Source organism: Engraulis encrasicolus, chromosome 10 (assembly GCF_034702125.1).
Source record: "Engraulis encrasicolus isolate BLACKSEA-1 chromosome 10, IST_EnEncr_1.0, whole genome shotgun sequence".
Classification (NCBI taxonomy): domain Eukaryota; kingdom Metazoa; phylum Chordata; class Actinopteri; order Clupeiformes; family Engraulidae; genus Engraulis; species Engraulis encrasicolus.
This window is the reverse complement of record NC_085866.1, coordinates 3,723,609-3,742,474: the sequence shown is the minus strand read 5'-3', so window position 1 is coordinate 3,742,474 and position 18,866 is coordinate 3,723,609. Positions and strand designations below refer to the sequence as shown.

At 42.7% G+C, this 18,866-nt stretch overlaps 1 protein-coding gene across 1 annotated transcript in view; it reads right to left on the bottom strand.

Annotated features, from left to right (window-relative positions):
• plxnb1a (plexin b1a) overlaps nucleotides 1-18,866 on the bottom strand; it is a 126,845-nt gene that overhangs the window by 54,508 nt on the left and 53,471 nt on the right. Inside the window, exons 9-17 of the mRNA XM_063207885.1 lie at nucleotides 18,072-18,172; nucleotides 13,685-13,838; nucleotides 10,910-11,066; nucleotides 9,305-9,413; nucleotides 6,947-7,055; nucleotides 5,794-6,645; nucleotides 4,881-5,015; nucleotides 1,040-1,162; nucleotides 498-591 (exon numbers count right to left, since the gene is read on the bottom strand). Of these exons, the coding sequence (XP_063063955.1) occupies nucleotides 498-591; nucleotides 1,040-1,162; nucleotides 4,881-5,015; nucleotides 5,794-6,645; nucleotides 6,947-7,055; nucleotides 9,305-9,413; nucleotides 10,910-11,066; nucleotides 13,685-13,838; nucleotides 18,072-18,172 (1,834 nt within the window). The remainder of the gene's footprint in view (nucleotides 1-497; nucleotides 592-1,039; nucleotides 1,163-4,880; nucleotides 5,016-5,793; nucleotides 6,646-6,946; nucleotides 7,056-9,304; nucleotides 9,414-10,909; nucleotides 11,067-13,684; nucleotides 13,839-18,071; nucleotides 18,173-18,866) is intronic.

The following is an 18,866-nucleotide window of genomic DNA, read 5'->3' as shown; positions in this document are numbered from 1 at the left end:
CAAAGACATTAATTACTAAGTTTTAACATGATCAAAAAAAAGAAATAGAAAAAATAAAATTCATGAAAATTTAATTTAAATGGATTTTATGGCTTTTTGGGAAACAAAACGCCAGTTGTTCCATAACCAGCTTCAAAACAGTATTTCTGTGAAAGTTCCCATCATGAGGATGTTTCAATGCTTGAAAATATTCTACATTTCAACATTTGAGTTGTGTTCAGATCTGATACTACACTGCCCAACAAAGCAAGAGTGCAGTAACTATGCAGAGCTCTGATCTGAGTAAAATGATTTTAAAATGACCACATTCTCCAGTAGTTTTAGGTGGATTATTACCACATTCTTTGCAGATAAATCATTGTATTTCAGTTTATATTGTCATATGTATATTTATCCTTAAAATAACTCATTTCCAACAACAATGAAGTTACTGCGTTCTTGCTTTGTAGGGCAGTACAGCACTAGTAGCAGCTTTACCCCACCCCCCCAGTTCTTACCCTGCAGGTCGTGGTTGCTGTCCATGTGGAAGGTGTTCCTCCTCCTGACTGCTATGGTGGCGCTGTATTCCTCCAGGGCAGCTGCGTAGGAGTACTGCAGCACAACACAACACAGGACACAGCACAGCAACATCAACACAAGACCTTTACACAGCTGTGTAGGAGTACTGCAGCACAACACACATACAGGACACAGCACAGAAACAACAACACAAGACCTTTACACACTGCCAACCATGACAGCAACAAACATGACATTCAATATCTCTGGGAATCACAGAAACCAAAATACACACACTGCCTCGAAAAGTCCCTTATATTTTTGTTGAGATGTATTTACAGAAACGATCAAATGTCCGGCACAGCACAAAAAAACCCTTGAATTGGCCAAAACTGAAGAAAGTCTGGACAGCATAATGACATGTATTTAAATGCATGATGTCAGCAGTAATAATATAGGCAATATATGGAGAGAGAGAGAGAGAGAGAGAGAGAGAGAGAGAGAGAGAGAGAGAGAGAGAGAGGGAGAGAGAGAGAGAGACCTTGTGGAGTTGGCAGGTGATGTAGAAGAGGGAGGACTGGGCCTCGTCTGCCTCCACGAAGGCGTCCACCACTACAGCCTGGCCCTCGATGGACAGCACACACTCGTAGTCCAGCTCCTCATCCTGAAAGAGGAAGAAGTGGTCGACAAATCAGAGCAGATACACTACATACAATCAGGGAAGCCGACAGGGGGAACAAAGGGATTAGTTGTCCCGGGCCCAGAGAAATGGGTGGCCCAGATTTGTGTTCTCAGTGCATTGCGAAAGCAAAAGCGAAAAAAGTGAAAGCCCACCTGTGAAACTTCAACTCCCAGCGTCATTCTGACACAGCACTTCACAGCACACAAGTGTTCACTACACAATGCACACAACAAAATTGCCCTAACTGCTTACTCATGACTGGGGCTGGCCAAAGCTGTGACCAAAGCTGTGGGTGGCCCTGCACAGCCATTTCACAGCCATTACTGTATTGTACTTGGTGCATTTATAACTCATTCATTGTAAACATCTCAGGTGAATGTGAAAATCTGAAAACTAACCATGGTTTTACCACGGATTTTATTTATTCATTAAATGACACCTAGTTGCCGCTTCTTTTATCCAACGCACATATTGGTGACAGTCCTTGGAGCAATGAGAGGTTAGGTTCCTTGCTCAAGGGCACTTCAGTCATGGATGGAGGTGTAGGGAGAGGTGGGCCTAAGGGTGGGATTCAAACATGCAACTCTGTGATCTTCAGTTGGCTCCCATTGGGGACAATACAGTTTCTAACTAACTAACTTGTTGTGCATGTTATAATCTTCAAGTCAAGTCAAGTCAAGTCAAGTCAAGTCAAGTAGGTTTTATTGTCAATTTCTTTACATGCACTGGTCATACAAAGAATTTGAAATTACATTTCTTGCTTTCCCATACAGACATAGACTAATCTAGGTAAGGACATAGACAGTATAGACATAGACAGTACTTATACATGGACTTAAGACAGTATGTACATAGACAGTGCTCATACAGACATTTAAAGTGCAAGACTGGACTTTAAATGTCTGTATGAGCACTGTCTATGTCCATACTGTCTTATGTCCATCCAGTCCAAGTAATCTTCTTTCAATCTTGTTGTCTTTATCTACCATTTCCCCCTTTACCATAATGTAATCCTATGATGTACTGTACATTTGTTGGTTAATATACTGTACCAGAGATTCTTTAAGTATATAGAGATGAGATATGCCAATGTAATAGGTTGCTATGGGCACCTAACATGACCAGATTCCGGTCTGCCTAAAGGGGCGTGTCATAATACTCTTAGCATTGAATAGAACAGTCCTTAGGTCTGCCTAGGTCTGCCTAAAGGGGGATTCCCCCCCTCCCCCTTTCAATAATAGAACCTGGAAACTCTCTACTCTCTCTGACTGTACTTTGTCAACCAACACTCAGTGTGCAGTGACCAGTAAAACACTTCTGCTCCTCTTATGTAAGGCTATACCGCAGACCACAAATATTCGGAGTGCTCTTGGGACTTGCCTTGAAACCGCTACTGCTACTACGAAGGCTTTCACTATGGCTTATTCAGATCATTCAAACATTATTATTTTGGGCCCGTAATGCGATCATAGAAGCCGCATAGAGCTCTGTAAATCAAACAAGCCACAGACCTTTTGTTTGAGGTCACTGAGTTCTGATGGTAAGACAAAAGAAAGAGAAAATGCATTACAATATACTGTAGTGTACATACATTGAATAATATCATTAATTGAATGGGGCATAGGAAAAGAAACTGGCTACAAATAATGTAAATAAACAGGGCATAAGGAACGAAACTAAAGGTTAGTTCTTTTTCCTACCAACGTCACTCAGCAACATAAGACAACAAGGCTGTGGACTGCTTCACACCCCACTTCTACTTTAAAGCACATGTTGCCTCTGATGATGTCAGACAGCTGTGCTCATGTCACAGTCCTTTACACGCTGCTTAGCGTGACACAGAATCCAGCTGCACATACGACATATTGATGAATGTGGAGCACACGTAAATGAAACTCCCCTAATTGATGACGAGGGATGACTGAAGTAATCACAGAGGGCTATTAAGTGATTAATACATACATTACATCACCATGAATCATTCAATATGTGAGCATTACATAACTCTCAGGAAACAGGGGCATTGTTGTAATATTCTATTGGGGTATAGAGTGTTAAGTAGGTATTTGAATTGTACGCTTATCGTCCTAGACATATTTTATTTTTCCAAATGGAAATAAAACCAATGAGGTCATTCTTTCTTTCAGTGTGTTCAGTCACTATCTTACAGAGAGGCAGGTTGCGTCCAGCGAAGGGAACCTTCCTCTCCATATTAAATCATGCACTAGGTTATCATTACTTTAAGCTTTTTATTTGTATGCTTACTGTTTCCGACCCACTTCATTTTTCTGAATGAAAATAAAGGAAGTATGAGGTCATTTTTAACTGCCTCTCTTTCCATGTTGAAGCATACACTAGATTAGCATTACTCTGGGTTTTTAAATTGCATGCCTATTGTTCTTGACCCATTTCATTTTTCCAAATGAAAATAATGAGGGCACTCTGGCTACCCTGTAGAGAAGAGGGTCGCATACGGTGAGGGTAATCTTCCCCTCCACGTTGAATCATGAATTTAATAGGCATTACTTTAGGTCTTTGAATGTTATGCTTATTGTTACCAATCCCTTTGAATCGTATGCCTGTTGTTCCCCAGAAATTTTATTTCATTAAATGATAATAAAATGGAGTGAGTTAACTCTGGCTACCTTGTAGTGGTGCAGGTTGTGTATGAGTTCACTCTGGCTACCTTGTAGAGATGCAGGTTGTGTATGAGTTAACTCTGGCTACCTTGTAGAGATGCAGGTTGTGTGTGAGTTAACTCTGGCTACCTTGTAGTGGTGCAGATTGTCTACACAGTCTCACCCCAAGTAGTCAATTTTTGACTACTCAATTTTTGACACCCCAAGACTGCAATTTTTGGCGTCTTGGGTATTCCTTCCACGTCACATTTTGACTATGTCCTCAAAGGCGCCCCCTTGTGGCAGCATAACGTCATTGAGGTTAGGTTTAGGAATAGGTTTAGGGTTAGGCCACATAGTCAAAATGTGACGTGGAAGGAATACCCAAGACGTCAAAAGTTGCCGTCTGGTCCAAGGTAGTCAGAAATTGACTACTTGGGGTGAGACTGCGTTGAGACTGTGTACAGTATGAGTTCACCCTGGCTATCTTGAAGAGGTGCAGGTTGTGTATGAGTTAACTCTGGCTACCTTGTAGTGGTGCAGGTTGTGTATGAATTCATTCTGGCTACCTGTCCAGAACTCTGCTGCCAGGATCATAACAGGCACTAGACCCTGGCAGCACATCACCCCCATACTCAAGCAGCTTCACTGGCTAACAATCAAGTCCCTCCATGGTCTGGCACCGCACTACCTCACAGACCTCCTTCACCCCTATGACCCCTCAAGATCCCTGCGGTCCTCTTCCAAGGGCCAGCTGATCGTCCCTCGTACCAGGCTCACGACCACCAGTGACAGAGCCTTCCATGTTGCTGCTCCCATTCTTTGGAACAATCTGCCCTACCACATCCAGAATGCCCCTTCACTGGCCATATTTAAGCAACACCTTAAGACACATCTCTTCCTGGAGGCTTATGGCTGCTAGTTCCACAAGCACTTTCACTTACATGCATTCACACACACGCTCACACACTGAGGCGCACACACACTCACACTTTCCAACACAACACTCTGTGAAGCGTCCTTGGGTGTTTTGAAAGGCGCTATATACAGTAAAACGGAAGTATTATTATTATTATTATTACCTTGTAGAGGTGCAGGTTGCGCCCGGTCAGAGTGATCTTCCTCTCCGTGTTGACGGGCAGGAGGGAGGAGCCCTGGATGTTCTCCACACACGGACACGCAAACGCCCCGCCACTCACAAACGAGCCCTCATCTCCCTGCTCAAAACACACACACAAACACACGCACGCACACACACACACACACACACACACACACACACACACACACACACACACACACACACACGCACACACGCACGCACGCACACACAGAGAGAGAGAGAGAGAGAGAGAGAGAGAGAGAGAGAGAGAGAGAGACAGAGACAGAGAGAGAGAGAGAGAGAGAGAGAGAGAGAGAGACAGAGAGAGAGATCAGGACAAAGACTGTCAAAACAATGATAAGTTGTATAGCCCATGAGTCCGCCATGAGGACAACTGATGCACATACAACAGCTGGGCTCTAACCGCTCTCTGTCTCTCTGTAAATCGGATGTAGTTATCCAGAAGGAGCATTTGTCTTCTGCAGAGGGAACCAAGTGACAATGGGATACAGGCTACAGTATGTGATACATGGTAATACATGGAGCATAAATAACACAAAGAACACAGGTGCAAAAACGGAGAAGAGGCTGCCATTATTGTGGAAATGACAATGGACAATAAAACTCATCACAAAAAATCCACTAAATGTTCTACATGTATGACAAAGACAACTAAACTAAAAGCTCAATGGACCAGCATCTAAAAGACAGACGAGAGGAAAAGGAAGGACAGATTTTGTGAAAGATGAAATATAATCTATGAACGTATTAGTGGCGTAAAAAGCAGAGAATCCTCTATGTTTCCATCCAAACTGTGTTAGTATCAAGTGAACTATTTTGAAGTCTTCACCTCAGCCCTCTCACACACATTCTCTTCGGACGGCCTGACTCACCGGCAGGTAAAACTCAGCCGAGTCGGCCTGATAGTCTGCCATCATGTCTGGGTTTTGGGAGAAGTCGGGCGGGCTGCCCTCCCCCTCCCCATCCCCAGAGGGCGCTGTGGCAGATGAGGATGCGGATGACACATCTGCACCCCCAGCAGCAGCAGCATCGGCTTCCTCCTCCCCATTGGCCTCCTCCATTGGGGCATCCAGCCAGGAAGTGACCCGGGTCTTGGGGGTGGTGAGAGCAGCCTCAGCCACATCAGCAAGGACTTCATCACCCACGGGGACCACGTCACCGTCCACTTCGTCAAGAGGAGGCTGAACAACCACGCTCGGCGAAGGGGTAGTTCCAAAACCCGGGACAGAAGATTCCTCGGGCGCGTTCTCCTTCTCGTCTTTTTCGGCATCTGAGTTGTTTTGAGCCCCGGTCCTCATGGCTTCCTCTACAGCTCCTCCGGTTTCCTCTAGTAGTTCCTCCTCACTGGCAGCAGCAGCAGCAGAGCTGATGGCTGTGGTGGGCCTCCCTGGTGGAGGACTGGTGGTGGTGGTGGTGGGTGCGTCGGTCACGGTGGTGGCTTGGTTCAGCATGGGAGGCAACGTAGCCGTGGTGGTGGAGCTGAGAGGAGGCGTGGTGGAGGTGGTGGTGGTGGTGGTGGTGGGCCCCACGGTAGGCTCAGGGGTGGTGGGTAGAGGAGTGACTGATGATGCTGGTGCCTCAGTGGCCAGCGATGCTGCAGTCGCTAAGTGGATGGCTGTGGTCGGAACTGAAGGACTTTGCGTGGTCGATGCTAATCTATTGACGGCTTTATTGGTGGTGGTGGTGGGGGTGGAGACGGTGGGGCCAGAGGTGGGGAGTTTGAACTTGTTGACACACAGGGGAGTGAAGTGGAGGAGGAGATGTGCAACAAGGGACAGAAACAAAAACAGAAAAAAACACAAACATAAATACACACAAATAAGGAAAAAATAAACAGGGCAACACATAAATAATGGACGAACACAACGCTAGAGATAACACTGACAAAATATTTTGTCTGGAGACAGGGACCAGACAAAGCATCATGCAGGAGTACAAAAAAAAAAAAACAAACACCAGGAGGACTGAAGGGAAAGCACATCAGCATCACCAGAATAATAATCAGCACTGTTGAACAAAACTTACATGTTCATTGTAAATGATGACCCCTTCGCTACAGGTTGGCTTGTGTGTGCAAACGTGCTGGTGTATACACCAGTTGCAACTCCAGCGACTGCTCACACATCCTGTGCACCTAAGAATAGGACAAACATTGACATTTGAAGAGTTTCTGTGCAAAACGACGCATCCACCATTTTTAACATTTGCATTTTAAATCACTGTTCAGAAGTGTCCTATCATCATGTGTGAATTCTTGCCATTCAAATATTTTGAGAACATACTTTCTAAATGCATTTAAAATGCATTTTGCAATGGAATGCCCAATACAAAAGTGTCAATTTCCCAAAATGTTCCAAAATTTATACTGTACATACGCCACTTTACAACGAAGCTCTTCATTCATTATTGTACAGTATGCAACCATTATTAATATCATTGACTTCACTAAAATAAACACACATCACCTTATGTAAATGTATTGTTTTATGTCTTTGTTGTACATAGTATTACATTGAATGAATAAAATGATTTTGGAACCCATTGAACTTGAAACTTTATTTTGAACATGATGCTTTATTCTATAGACTTGCAAATTGTTGCCTTGCCTGTGTTGGTCAGTAAACCTTTCTTTTGTGTTGCTCTAGGCCTACTGATTCAAAGCATGCGTCTACATAAAAGTATACTAGAGAGTCTACATCTGTCACCAGAATTTACCATGAAATTCATTGTGAATTTAGGCATACTTAAACAAATACGATCCTGATGGGACAAAGTATAGCTTTGGAAAGAGCCTGATAGTTTGGGGGTTCTTGATATGACAGCTATTTACGTCTTCAATTGGTCATACATACGTAGCTACCCCACGAATGCGGGTGACAAAGGAACAAAAGAATTTCTTGAATACCAAATGCTCTGCTTGAGGCGTATAGTATTTCAACATGCTATTTCACCAGACACTAGTCCAGACAGTAATCAGAACAGACAGCCGGCAGGCAACCAATTGCTAAATCTATGCCACGTACTCTATATAAGGCAACGGTCATCGACACTTGGCATACTTGGAAGCCAACACTAATATTTCAGTCTTTTTGGTCAAATATTCATCTTGGCTCTGCCTCTAGTTTGCAGGGTAGGAATGTGGCCTATGGGGCCTCTCCTCCCCCCCTCACCCCCCCTTTTGAGATCAGTAACGACATCTGTCACCGTGACTTTGCCACATCGCTGTGGCCGCAGAGGATGACAGCTGCCCTGGTATTTCTTTCTCTTTTTCTTTCTCGCCTCCCTCCTCCTCCCTTCTCCCTCCTCCTCCTCCTCCCCCTCGATCATCTTCTTTCTCCTCTCCTCCTGCTCCTCATTCCACAGCCCCACACTGCTGTTGCTTTCTGTTGCTTCTTCCTCTGCTGCTACTGCTGGGTTGGCTGGGTTGATTGCGGGCCAAATGTCTGACATTCCTGGTGCCCATCCCCATCGAGCCAGCCAGCCAGCCAGTCAGCCAGCCAGCCACACCTCACAGCCCTGTATTCTAATGAGCCCCACCCTGACCCTGGCTGCCTCTCCCTGGCACCACCCCTCCCCACCCCTCAACACCCCCCAACTCCGGCTGCCTCTCCCTGGCACCACCCCACCCCACCCCACCCCACCCCCCAACTCCGGCTGCCTTTCCCTGGCTCAGGGCTGGGCTGGGATGAAAAACCAGGCTGGCATTTTCAGCCAAGGCCGATCAGCCAGGTAGTTAGTAATCTATAACGAGCTATTTTGACTACAACAGCCAAAATTAACATTGAAATCTGACTCTGAGAGGCCAACTGTAGCGGCACAAGGACACTTGTGGATACCACTGCATTGAGGTGAAGAACGGGCCAAAATCATCAATAGTCCACCGGGCAAATGCCCTGTATGCCTCATGGCCAGTCCAGCCCCACCCCACCCCACCCTGGCTGACTCTTCCTGGGCTTGCCCCGCTGTTGCTGCATGCTCCACATTACTGCACATTCACTGACAGCAATTTGTGATAATAATAATAAAACTTATCTGTCACTGTTTTTTTATATTTACTATATTATATTTATATTGTATAATGGAATGAAAGTCCAATTATGTTTTTATATGGTGAGATCAAAGACAAATGTCATGCTTGCATGGCAATAAAGTTTATTCTATTCTATTTTATTCTATTCTATTCTATTCTATTCTATTCTATTCTATTCTATTCTATTCTAGTATCTATACAATGCAATAAAACTTCAAGTGTGGTGGAGTCAATAAAAAGCTAAAATCAATAAATACATGTTTCATAGTTCAAATAACAATTGGAAATTTGCATTCAAAACAGCAGGAAATCTGTAGACCAAAAGAGAAGGAGAGGCAGGAGTGTCCACTCACGGCTTGGTGAGGGAGAGCTGCTGGACGCGGCCGCAGTCGTAGAAAGTGAAGACTTGGCTGGCTACCGTGATGTTGAGGAAGCGCAGGGAGAGGGGCACCGTGACCGAATCTGAGGAACAATAAAACACACACACACACACACACACACACACACACACACACACACACACACACACACACACACACACACACACACACACACACACACACACACACACACACAGACGCACACAGACACACACACACACACACACACACACACAGACGCACACAGACACAGACACAGACACAGACACAGGCACGCACGCACGCACGCACACACACACACACACACACACATACCAATTAGGCACAGCTCCTTCTGGCCTGCTTCCATACTACAACATTATACCAGCACGATGACAAAGGCCATCCTTCATCAGTCAGCAGCACATACGTAGCTAAACATTTATTTTGCTTTAAATCCAGAACTAACCGTGGGGTGCAGAAGGATGTCAGGAACTTACGTCCACTCATGAGAAAGAGGGCCTTTGTGTTTGTGATTGCTGCACTGTTATTCCAAGCAGAATTAAAACTAACAAACTCAATTATTTCTGGAATGTGTTCCCCAGCAATTATGCCGCTCCCATAGAAGCAGAGGTCATCTGAGAAGCAGAGGTCATCTGAGAAGCAGAGGTCATCTGGCCGGAGCGACTAGCTGGCTAACAAATACCCTCAGGCCAAGACGATAAACAACAACAGCAAAAGAAAAACACATCCTTATCATCCTTATCATCACAGACACAAACGGCAGATTAGCACTCAACATTATTTCTGCAATCTGAGAACCATGCTCTTGAATTATATACAAAACTAATCGGAGCATAGCGGGGCCTGAATTATACACAAATTAAACAGGAATTCTATTAGTGATATTGATGTGACCTAGCAACATGAAGGGCACATAAACGGCCCATCAGTACACGAAAAAAGACATTTAATAGACGGCAGAATAATAATTTCATAATCATTTAATAGACGGACGGGTTTGAGGTTGATTTTGAGGTTGACATGAGGTTGATCAAGCCTTCTGTGTTAGCGATTATGCCTTCTCTCTTTGCCGATCTATCTGTTAGCTGGATAAACAACCAGGCTAATGCAGTCGTACAACGAGTAATAAGTAGGCCAAAACAGAGATGGGCCACACAGTGGCACAAATTACAATAAATAGCCCAAATTGGTTTCAAAGAATTAGCCCACGAATGTCACATACTGACGATGGCTTAGGCTGAAACGCAGCTGCAATAGACACGGCTAAATAGGCTACATAATGAGATATGCTAGTCAGTGTGGTGCCTCTTACATTAATTTGATCGTTTTTCTTTACCTTCACTCAAATTATTATTTTTTTTCCACCCTGAAAGTTGAGCATGCTTATTCCTTTCAACCCATGATCAGGGCCACTGACAGCTTTGGCCAGGCCCAGGACAAAGTCATTTGAAAGGGCCCCCCACCCATTACATGCAATGTAATGACAACCCAATTCTGTGCCCCCTCCTCCCTGGGCCCAGTACAATTGACCCCTTTGTCCCCCTCTGTTGGCTTCCCTGCCCATGATTGTCTCACCATTTCCGTGGCTGATGATTGGAGCTCTGGTGGCATGTGGGGTCAGGCAGGTGACGCTGGTGCCCTGGACGGTGGCGGGAGTCTCAGTATCCTGAAACACACAGCTGTAGGCCTCCCCCTCAGACAGACTCGGCAGACCAGGAACCTCCAGGACAATCTGATCAGAGACACAGACGAACATGAAACACGCATCATTGCTAAACACAATAACATTAAATATGTTATGTCACTCATGGCTGTATGTACAAGCATGTAGTATGGGTAGCTGTCATATGACTCATGGGTGTATGGATATGCATGTAGGATTGGTCTCAACATCCAAAAGTAGGGACACAGGAATATGTCAGAAAGTCAAAAATGACCATATCAAAACCTTCTGTGAAATTTGTAGGAAAACTCGGAAGGACAGTTGAGCTGAAAATGAGTATCCTACCCGCCATTAAAATAAGTCCTACAAGTAATGTACAGTACATCCCTAAAGCGACCGACTGGGGTCATTTATGACCCCGGGCACATATTTTCATACACCATTTCTGCAATTTTCATCAGAAAAACTTGTCTTTCTAGGAGTTTGTCAATACACATGTTGTGCATGTGGAGCATGATTTTTGTGAGATTTGGACCATCTATATGGAATTTATAATCAGAACACCTCTGGGGTCATTTATGACCCCGAGAGGATCCATGAGATACTCAACATTATGATGTCCATTGCTGTTGTAATTTTCAAACTCTGGTTTTTCTATTTTGTGTCTTGGGGCAGGCCATGGTGAGCAGACCTAAAATATTCAAAATATAAACATTTATAGTATTAAAATATAATATATTATATAAATAAATAGGGCACCCCTGCGATAGCCAACAAAGCATATTGTGAGGGCACCCAGGTATTATTTCCTCTGTTTTTGCTCCATATTTGTTTATATCATGGCACTGTGGTCCTAGACACATGATGAGAATATGAAATGGAAGTCATCCTGATGAACAAAGAGGGAGGAAACAAGTCATCAGTGTAGAAATCAATGGCGTTTTTAGAATTTTCCTTATTATAGGGCTATACAAAGGCTGAAGCATCAGTTGAATTATTTCTTTGCTCTTATACATATGGAAGACACCTTTTTAGAGCTACAATGTCCAGAAAAAGTTTCAGAAAAATTTTGAGTGTGCATAAGGTTATATGTTTGAGACATGGTTTTGTCTATGTAAATTACCATATTCTCTGATCTTGTAATTTCATGAACCCAGAAATGTTGAGTACCCTAAAGTTTTATTGCAGAAATATCATCTATGGGCCTAATGGATAGAATTTAGCTTGGTTTCCCAAAGTTTCACTTTGAGTAATTTCCATAATTAGCATAAATATACTGTATTATTATGGTAAGACTACTACAAGTGAATAGGCTAAAAAATGTAAATGATAGATATCACCATGAAACTTTCTCAGTTGATTACTGATGATGAGAGAAGAAAAAAATGTATTGGATGTTTTTTGTATTTTGATGTTTACATATGCAAATGAGGGCATACATCATAATTAGCATATACGTATGTAAGTTTGACACATTTTTAGCAAAACAATAAAATGTTCAAATTCACATTTTTTTGCTTTATATGAGGGACAAGTATGTGCAAGATGCAAATAAATTTGAATGAACCCCAAAAAATAATTTATAAAGTGGTATTTCTATATAAACTCCTTGGGGTCATAAATGACCCCGCTTGGTCAGATTAGTCGCAAAAACAGGCCGGTCGCTTGAGGGTAAAAGAAGAAGCCTTTTTGAAGCCTCATTCATGGCGGAAGTGTCCATGATCAAGTGTAACCCTAATTAATCCTCTTGGGATAATTGCATAAGCTCAATGTGATGTAATGTATATGCAGTGTAATGCAATTTACCGTAATTAGACATAATGAAACATCATGTGATGTAATGAAATGTCAATTCCATGCAATGCAATGCGGTGTGCTTACGGTCGCCTCCTCCCCATAGCTGGCATTGAGAGGGCGGGTACTGCCTACAGCTAATTTACTGTTAATCACTATGGGTGATAAAATCAACTCAATGCAATCTAATTTAAGGTAAGCTTTAAAAATAACGCATTATAATTCAATATAATATAGGTAATGCAGCGTGCTTACAGTGCTTAACATGCTTACAGTGGTCTGCTCTCCATAGCTGCCATTGAGAGGGTGCTGCCTACACTTAATGTATTGTTAATTACTCTGGGTGATAAAGTCAACTCAATGCAATGTGATACATTGTGATTTAAAATGAATACATTGCAATATAATATAGGTAAGGTAATGTAATGTATGCAGCATTCTTATGGTGGTCTGGGTGGGTGCTGCCTACAGTACACCTGATTTACTTTTAATTACTCTCAGTGAAAAAGTCAACTAAAAGCCGTTTAATATAATGTAATGTAAGTTAGAATAGTGGATTGTAATTTATTACAACTAGAGATGTACAGGATCCAAGATCCGGTTCCGGATCCGGCAGGATAATAGGGTTTTTCACAGGATCCGGATCCAGTTCCAGGATCCAGGATCCGGTAGCCGAGGCTTTTCAGTCAAAATAGTTTGAGCCAACGTGATAAAAAGGGCCCACATGTGTGAGTAGGCTATGTGTTTCAACCCTTTCGTAGGATCCGGTATCCGGTTCCGGATCCGGCAGGATCTTAAGCAGTGGATCCGGTATCCGGCAGGATCCTAAAAATCAGGATCCAGTGCATCTCTAATTACAACATAATATAATTAAATGTATGCTGTGTGCTTACGGTGGTCTCCTCTCCGTGGCTGGCGTTGAGGGGGCTGAGGGAGGAGACGCTGAGGCAGGCTGCCTGCTGCTGCTGCTGCTGCTGCTGGGGGCTGAAGCTCCAGAGCCACTGGCCCTCCAGAGAACCCCTCTGGCACGACGACCGCACACCACACCTGGAGACGCAGGACGCAACAGCTCTTATTGATGATAATACTACTACTACTACTACTACTACTACTACTACTACTACTACTAATAATAATAATAATAATAATAATAATTATTATTATTATTATTATTATTATTTACATTTTATTTGAAAACTAAACCTGCAAGGTTTAACATATCAATAAAAGCCTCAACATTAAAATATCAATAAGCAGACAGCATTATCAAAAAAACGATATCAATAGCATAGAATTCAAAAGCACATACCGGTAATAATAAATAAATAGAAGGAACAGAAGAGATTATGACAGGAAGACAGCGGGAGAGAGAAAAATGGGGGCAGGGTTAGGACATGACCCAGGCTGGACTCGAACCTGGGTCCCCATGGACAGGCAACTCCATATGAGAGGGGCTTAGGGCTTCCGCACACCGGCTCCGACAAAGTGCTGAGCATTGCTTGGCAAAAGTTCGATGTCATTGTTTTCAATAGAACCCCGCACACTGGCGCGGATGTCCGTGGATGTCGATGTCGGATAGCAATTAGAGACAAGTTCTATTTTGTCTGCGCCACCCACTATAGATGCTATGTTGGTGTGAAATTTGGTTTGGGGGTCCGAACTATGTCGGAAGCAAAGTGCGCCGCAGTGCTGTCGGAGCCAATGTGTGGCCGGCCTTAGTGTGCTTTGCCACAGTGTGTAACTGCATGTCTCCTTATGTTGTTGTATTGTACCAAAGTGGTGAACTTAGGGATAGGTATGTACAGCACTGTGTAAGAGTACTCACATTCAAAGGCATCGCATCACAAACAGAGAGAGTAGAGAGAGAGAGGTTCCAATGGCCCATTGTTTCCAGGTTCTATTATTGCAAGGGGGAGGGGGGGGATCCCCCTTTAGGCAGACCTAGGCAGACCTAAGGACTGTTCTATTCAATGCTAGGAGTATTATGACACGCTCCTTTAGGCAGACCGGAACCTGGTCATGTTAGGTGCCCACAGCAACCTATTACATTGGCATATCTCTATATAATTAAAGAATCTCTGGTAGTACATGTGGCTATATGCATGTTTACACATGTCAATAGAATAAGAGGGAAACCGAAATGTAGTGTTAGTGTTTCGATTTACTGGTTTCATTATGAACCGAGGCTGGCTCTAAATTCACTGATTCACCCACTAGTCACTGAGTAGGGTGTGTGAGTCAGGCTGTCTGTGCACTACGAAATGAACAAGTGAACTTTCAGAGTTGGGTCAAGTCTCTTGTACACTCATACAATGACACACTGACAGTAATGCAGTGCAGCGGCCCGTTACTGGAAAGCCCAGCATTGTTCTGATCTTCAGCTGAACTACTAAATACACAACAAGAGAGCATTTAGTCAAGTCAAGTCCAGTCAAATTTAGCAGCGGTGTCAAAAGTAAAAGTAGAGTAAATTCATGGTGTAAGTACAACGCTAGCACATGATGTTACATAGCAGTTACACCGTTTACTCCATTGTGTCTAATGAGTGCTACTGAAAAACACTGAAACTCTAACAAGAACCGGCCACAAACTTAATCCAATCAGCGCAGAGTCAGCTGATCGTTAGTACACAGTACACAGATCACCTATTTTACCAGTTAAGTTACCTGTATTGGAAGGAAACTAGAACTGTGTTCCCAGGTGAAAAAGTGGTTCAATTTAGTACAATAAAAGCATGACTGAAGTGTACTTAGCATGTTAAAAGTGCACTCGTGCTTTTTGTGCTAAGAAAAAGTATGTTTACAATATGCTTATTTAAAGTGTACTTAAAATTAGATGTATTTAAGTTGCTCTCAAAGAAAGTACACTTAGCGAACCATACTTCAAGTGCACTTCGAAGATGTTTGGCTAAAGTGTATTTAGAGGAATGTACTAATAGTGTTCTAATAGTGAACTTACTAAAAGTGTATTTTTTAATAACATATTGCAATTGTACTTTTTTAAAGTGCAATATGATTACACTTCACCCAAATGTCTTTGAAGTGTGATTTTCTATAGTGCGCTTTAAAGTAAATCGCTTTAACATATTGCAAGTACACTTTTTCTAAGTGCACCATGATTGTACTTCACCCAAATATCTTCAAAGTGTGCTTACACAAAGTGCATTTACCCATGATGCACCATCATACATGTCCCATCATGCAATGCACTTCTTGGAGCTAAATTTCTCAAACAGAAAGCCATTTATCCTGAAGGAATATTTTTGGTTTGTATGAAAATATTACTCATTGTTATATTCTGTGTTAATTGTAGGAGTTTAAAATTTTAAAGTGGTACACAAAAAATGACCATGTTCTCACCGTCATTATGATGGTCACGTATATGTTCTGGTATATATAGGCTCACACTTCCCATGATATCATGGTGGGAGGTAAGTTGGAACTAGTTGTTCAAACAAAGAGTAGAGGGTCACCATTAGTGATCAATTCAAGTGATCAAATGCAGGAAGGTGGAACAAGATTGAAATAAAGTGAAATGTGTATCTGAAATCTCTGTAACAATGCAATGATTGTAAATGTTAGTTGTGCTAGGCATGCATACTGTATCACTACTGTGACATGTGCCTGTGTGTAATGTACAAGCTCTGAGGACCAGCATGGATTGTAGTATCACATTTATATTATTTCATGTACTTGGGAGTGTACTGTAAATATACTTTAAGCATACCTGTTATATATTTACAATACTTAATGTGATTTACTTTTTACAGACTTAAAATGTTCCAATGTAGTCCAAAGAAGCATGAAGTTAATATACTTTTATTGAACTTCTAGTAACAATAAAATGTTATAGAAGTGTACTCAAGCACACTCTTAATGCCATACGAATGAATGAAAAGCGTGTTTGGAGCATACTTTCAAAAGTATGCTTGTAGTGCACTTAAAGTTGTCCAAAAGCGGTGCCAATTTAGCATCCTCAGTGTGCTGCAAGTGTGCTGAAGTACTGCTTTAGTAGTGCTTCAGCGCACTAATAGTGCAATGAAGCGCACTTTAAATCGCCGAAAATAGTACACTTTGTACTAAGTACGGTCAAAAAAAGTACACTTTAAGTATATGGGTTTTTCACCTGGGTTTCTTTTTTTTTAATTCTACTTTTACTTCTGACACCTCTGGCATTTAGTGATCATTATATTGTATAGGGTAGTGATGGGAAGCAGAAGCAACAACCTAGTACCGCCCCAGGTAATTATTCAAGGTGATTTGATGTGATTTGAACTAAATACAGCAAGTTACAATCAATATGAATACGAATTAATATCTGAGTGATAGGCCACTCCCATCCCATATTTAGAAACAGCTGCCAATAGTTGCGATCAGCATCGGACAGGAGACAGATATATTGCCCGAGGAGACAAATGTTTACATCAGCCCACGCAACACTTCCACCGCTCTCTAGGCAGACCGCTTATTCTATATCATTAGATTACATTATTAGTAGATATTGGGTTAGTATTGAATGGGTGAGCGCAGCAGACATACAAGATCACCCTGAGGGGTTAAAGCCTACACAGAGATAGTACAGTCTCTTCCTGTATTCTCTGGCTGAGACTACTGTTTCTCAACAGGGGCTCTACAGAGGAGGAGTTGATGGGAGTGCCCATTCAAAGTGAATGGAATCTCTCACACCATTCTAGAAAGCTGTCTAATAATCATACAGCATAATCACTAGGGCTGCTCGATATTGGGAAATATCAATATCACGGTATTTTTATTCAATATTGATATCACAATATTTGTAAACAATATTTTTTTTTTAAAGAAAGCTGTTGCGTCCATTCAGTAGCGTGAGAGTAGTCATAGGGAAACACAGACAGGGTATTCTGAGTGAGTGTAGGTTGGCTGCAAGTCAGCTGTGCTGGCAGTGGCTCACGTGGAGGGGAAGGCTCTGTTGCTGTCTGTTTTGGTAGTAGAGGCAACTGACCAAAATATTGTTTATATCGATATTATGAAATTTGATATCGATACACTGAAATATCGTTATCCCGATATAAATACGATATATTGCACAGTCCTAATAATCACTCATATCACACAGAAAACTATTATTATTATTATAACTGTGCTGTTTTCATACATTTTAACATCATGCTGTTGGTGAGGGGTGCTGACATGTTTATGGTGAGGTCAGGGGGGTGTTGGCATGCTTTTGAAGAGGTCAAGGGCGTATTTCTTCAAAAAAAGGTTGAACGGTTGAGAGGTTGAGAACCACTGGTCTACGTACCTTCCCTCGAGCACACACCAGCCGCAGTAGGGGTCTCGAGAGGCTAAGCAGGACACGCAGTCAGAGTGGCCCTCACACTCCGACACTGGTCTCTTCTCCACCTAAACGCATTAGGAAAAGACATATTACTGTAGACACTGGTCTCTTCTCCACCTAAACGCATTAGGAAAAGACATATTACTGTAGACACTGGTCTCTTCTCCACCTAAACGCATCAGGAAAAGACACATTACTGTAGACACTGGTCTCTTCTCCACCTAAACGCATCAGGAAAAGACATATTACTGTAGACACTGGTCTCTTCTCCACCTAAACGCATCAGGAAAAGACATATTACTGTAGACACTGGTCTCTTCTCCACCTAAACGCATTAGGAAAAGACATATTACTGTAGACACTGGTCTCTTCTCCACCTATATGTATCAGCAGAAGACTTATTACTGTGAAAGGCTACAGGTCACCATAGCTTGCAGCACAGTGCCAAGTCTAGACAACAGGATAGCAGTTTCAACCTAACACCCAATGAAACACTACTTTATACATCTACCATAGTTTTGTGTCTGCTTATCTGTGTGTGCATGCATGTAAGGAGGTGCGTACACACGTGCGTGTGTGTGCGTGCGTGTGTGTGTGTGTGTGTGTGTGTGTGTGTGTGTGTGTGTGTGTGTGTGTGTGTGTGTGTGTGTGTGTGTGTGTGTGTGTGTGTGTGTGTGTGTGTGTGTGTGTGTGTGTGTGTGTGTGTGTGTGTGTGTGTGTGTGTGTGTGTGTCTGTGTCTGTGTCTGTTTGCATGTACA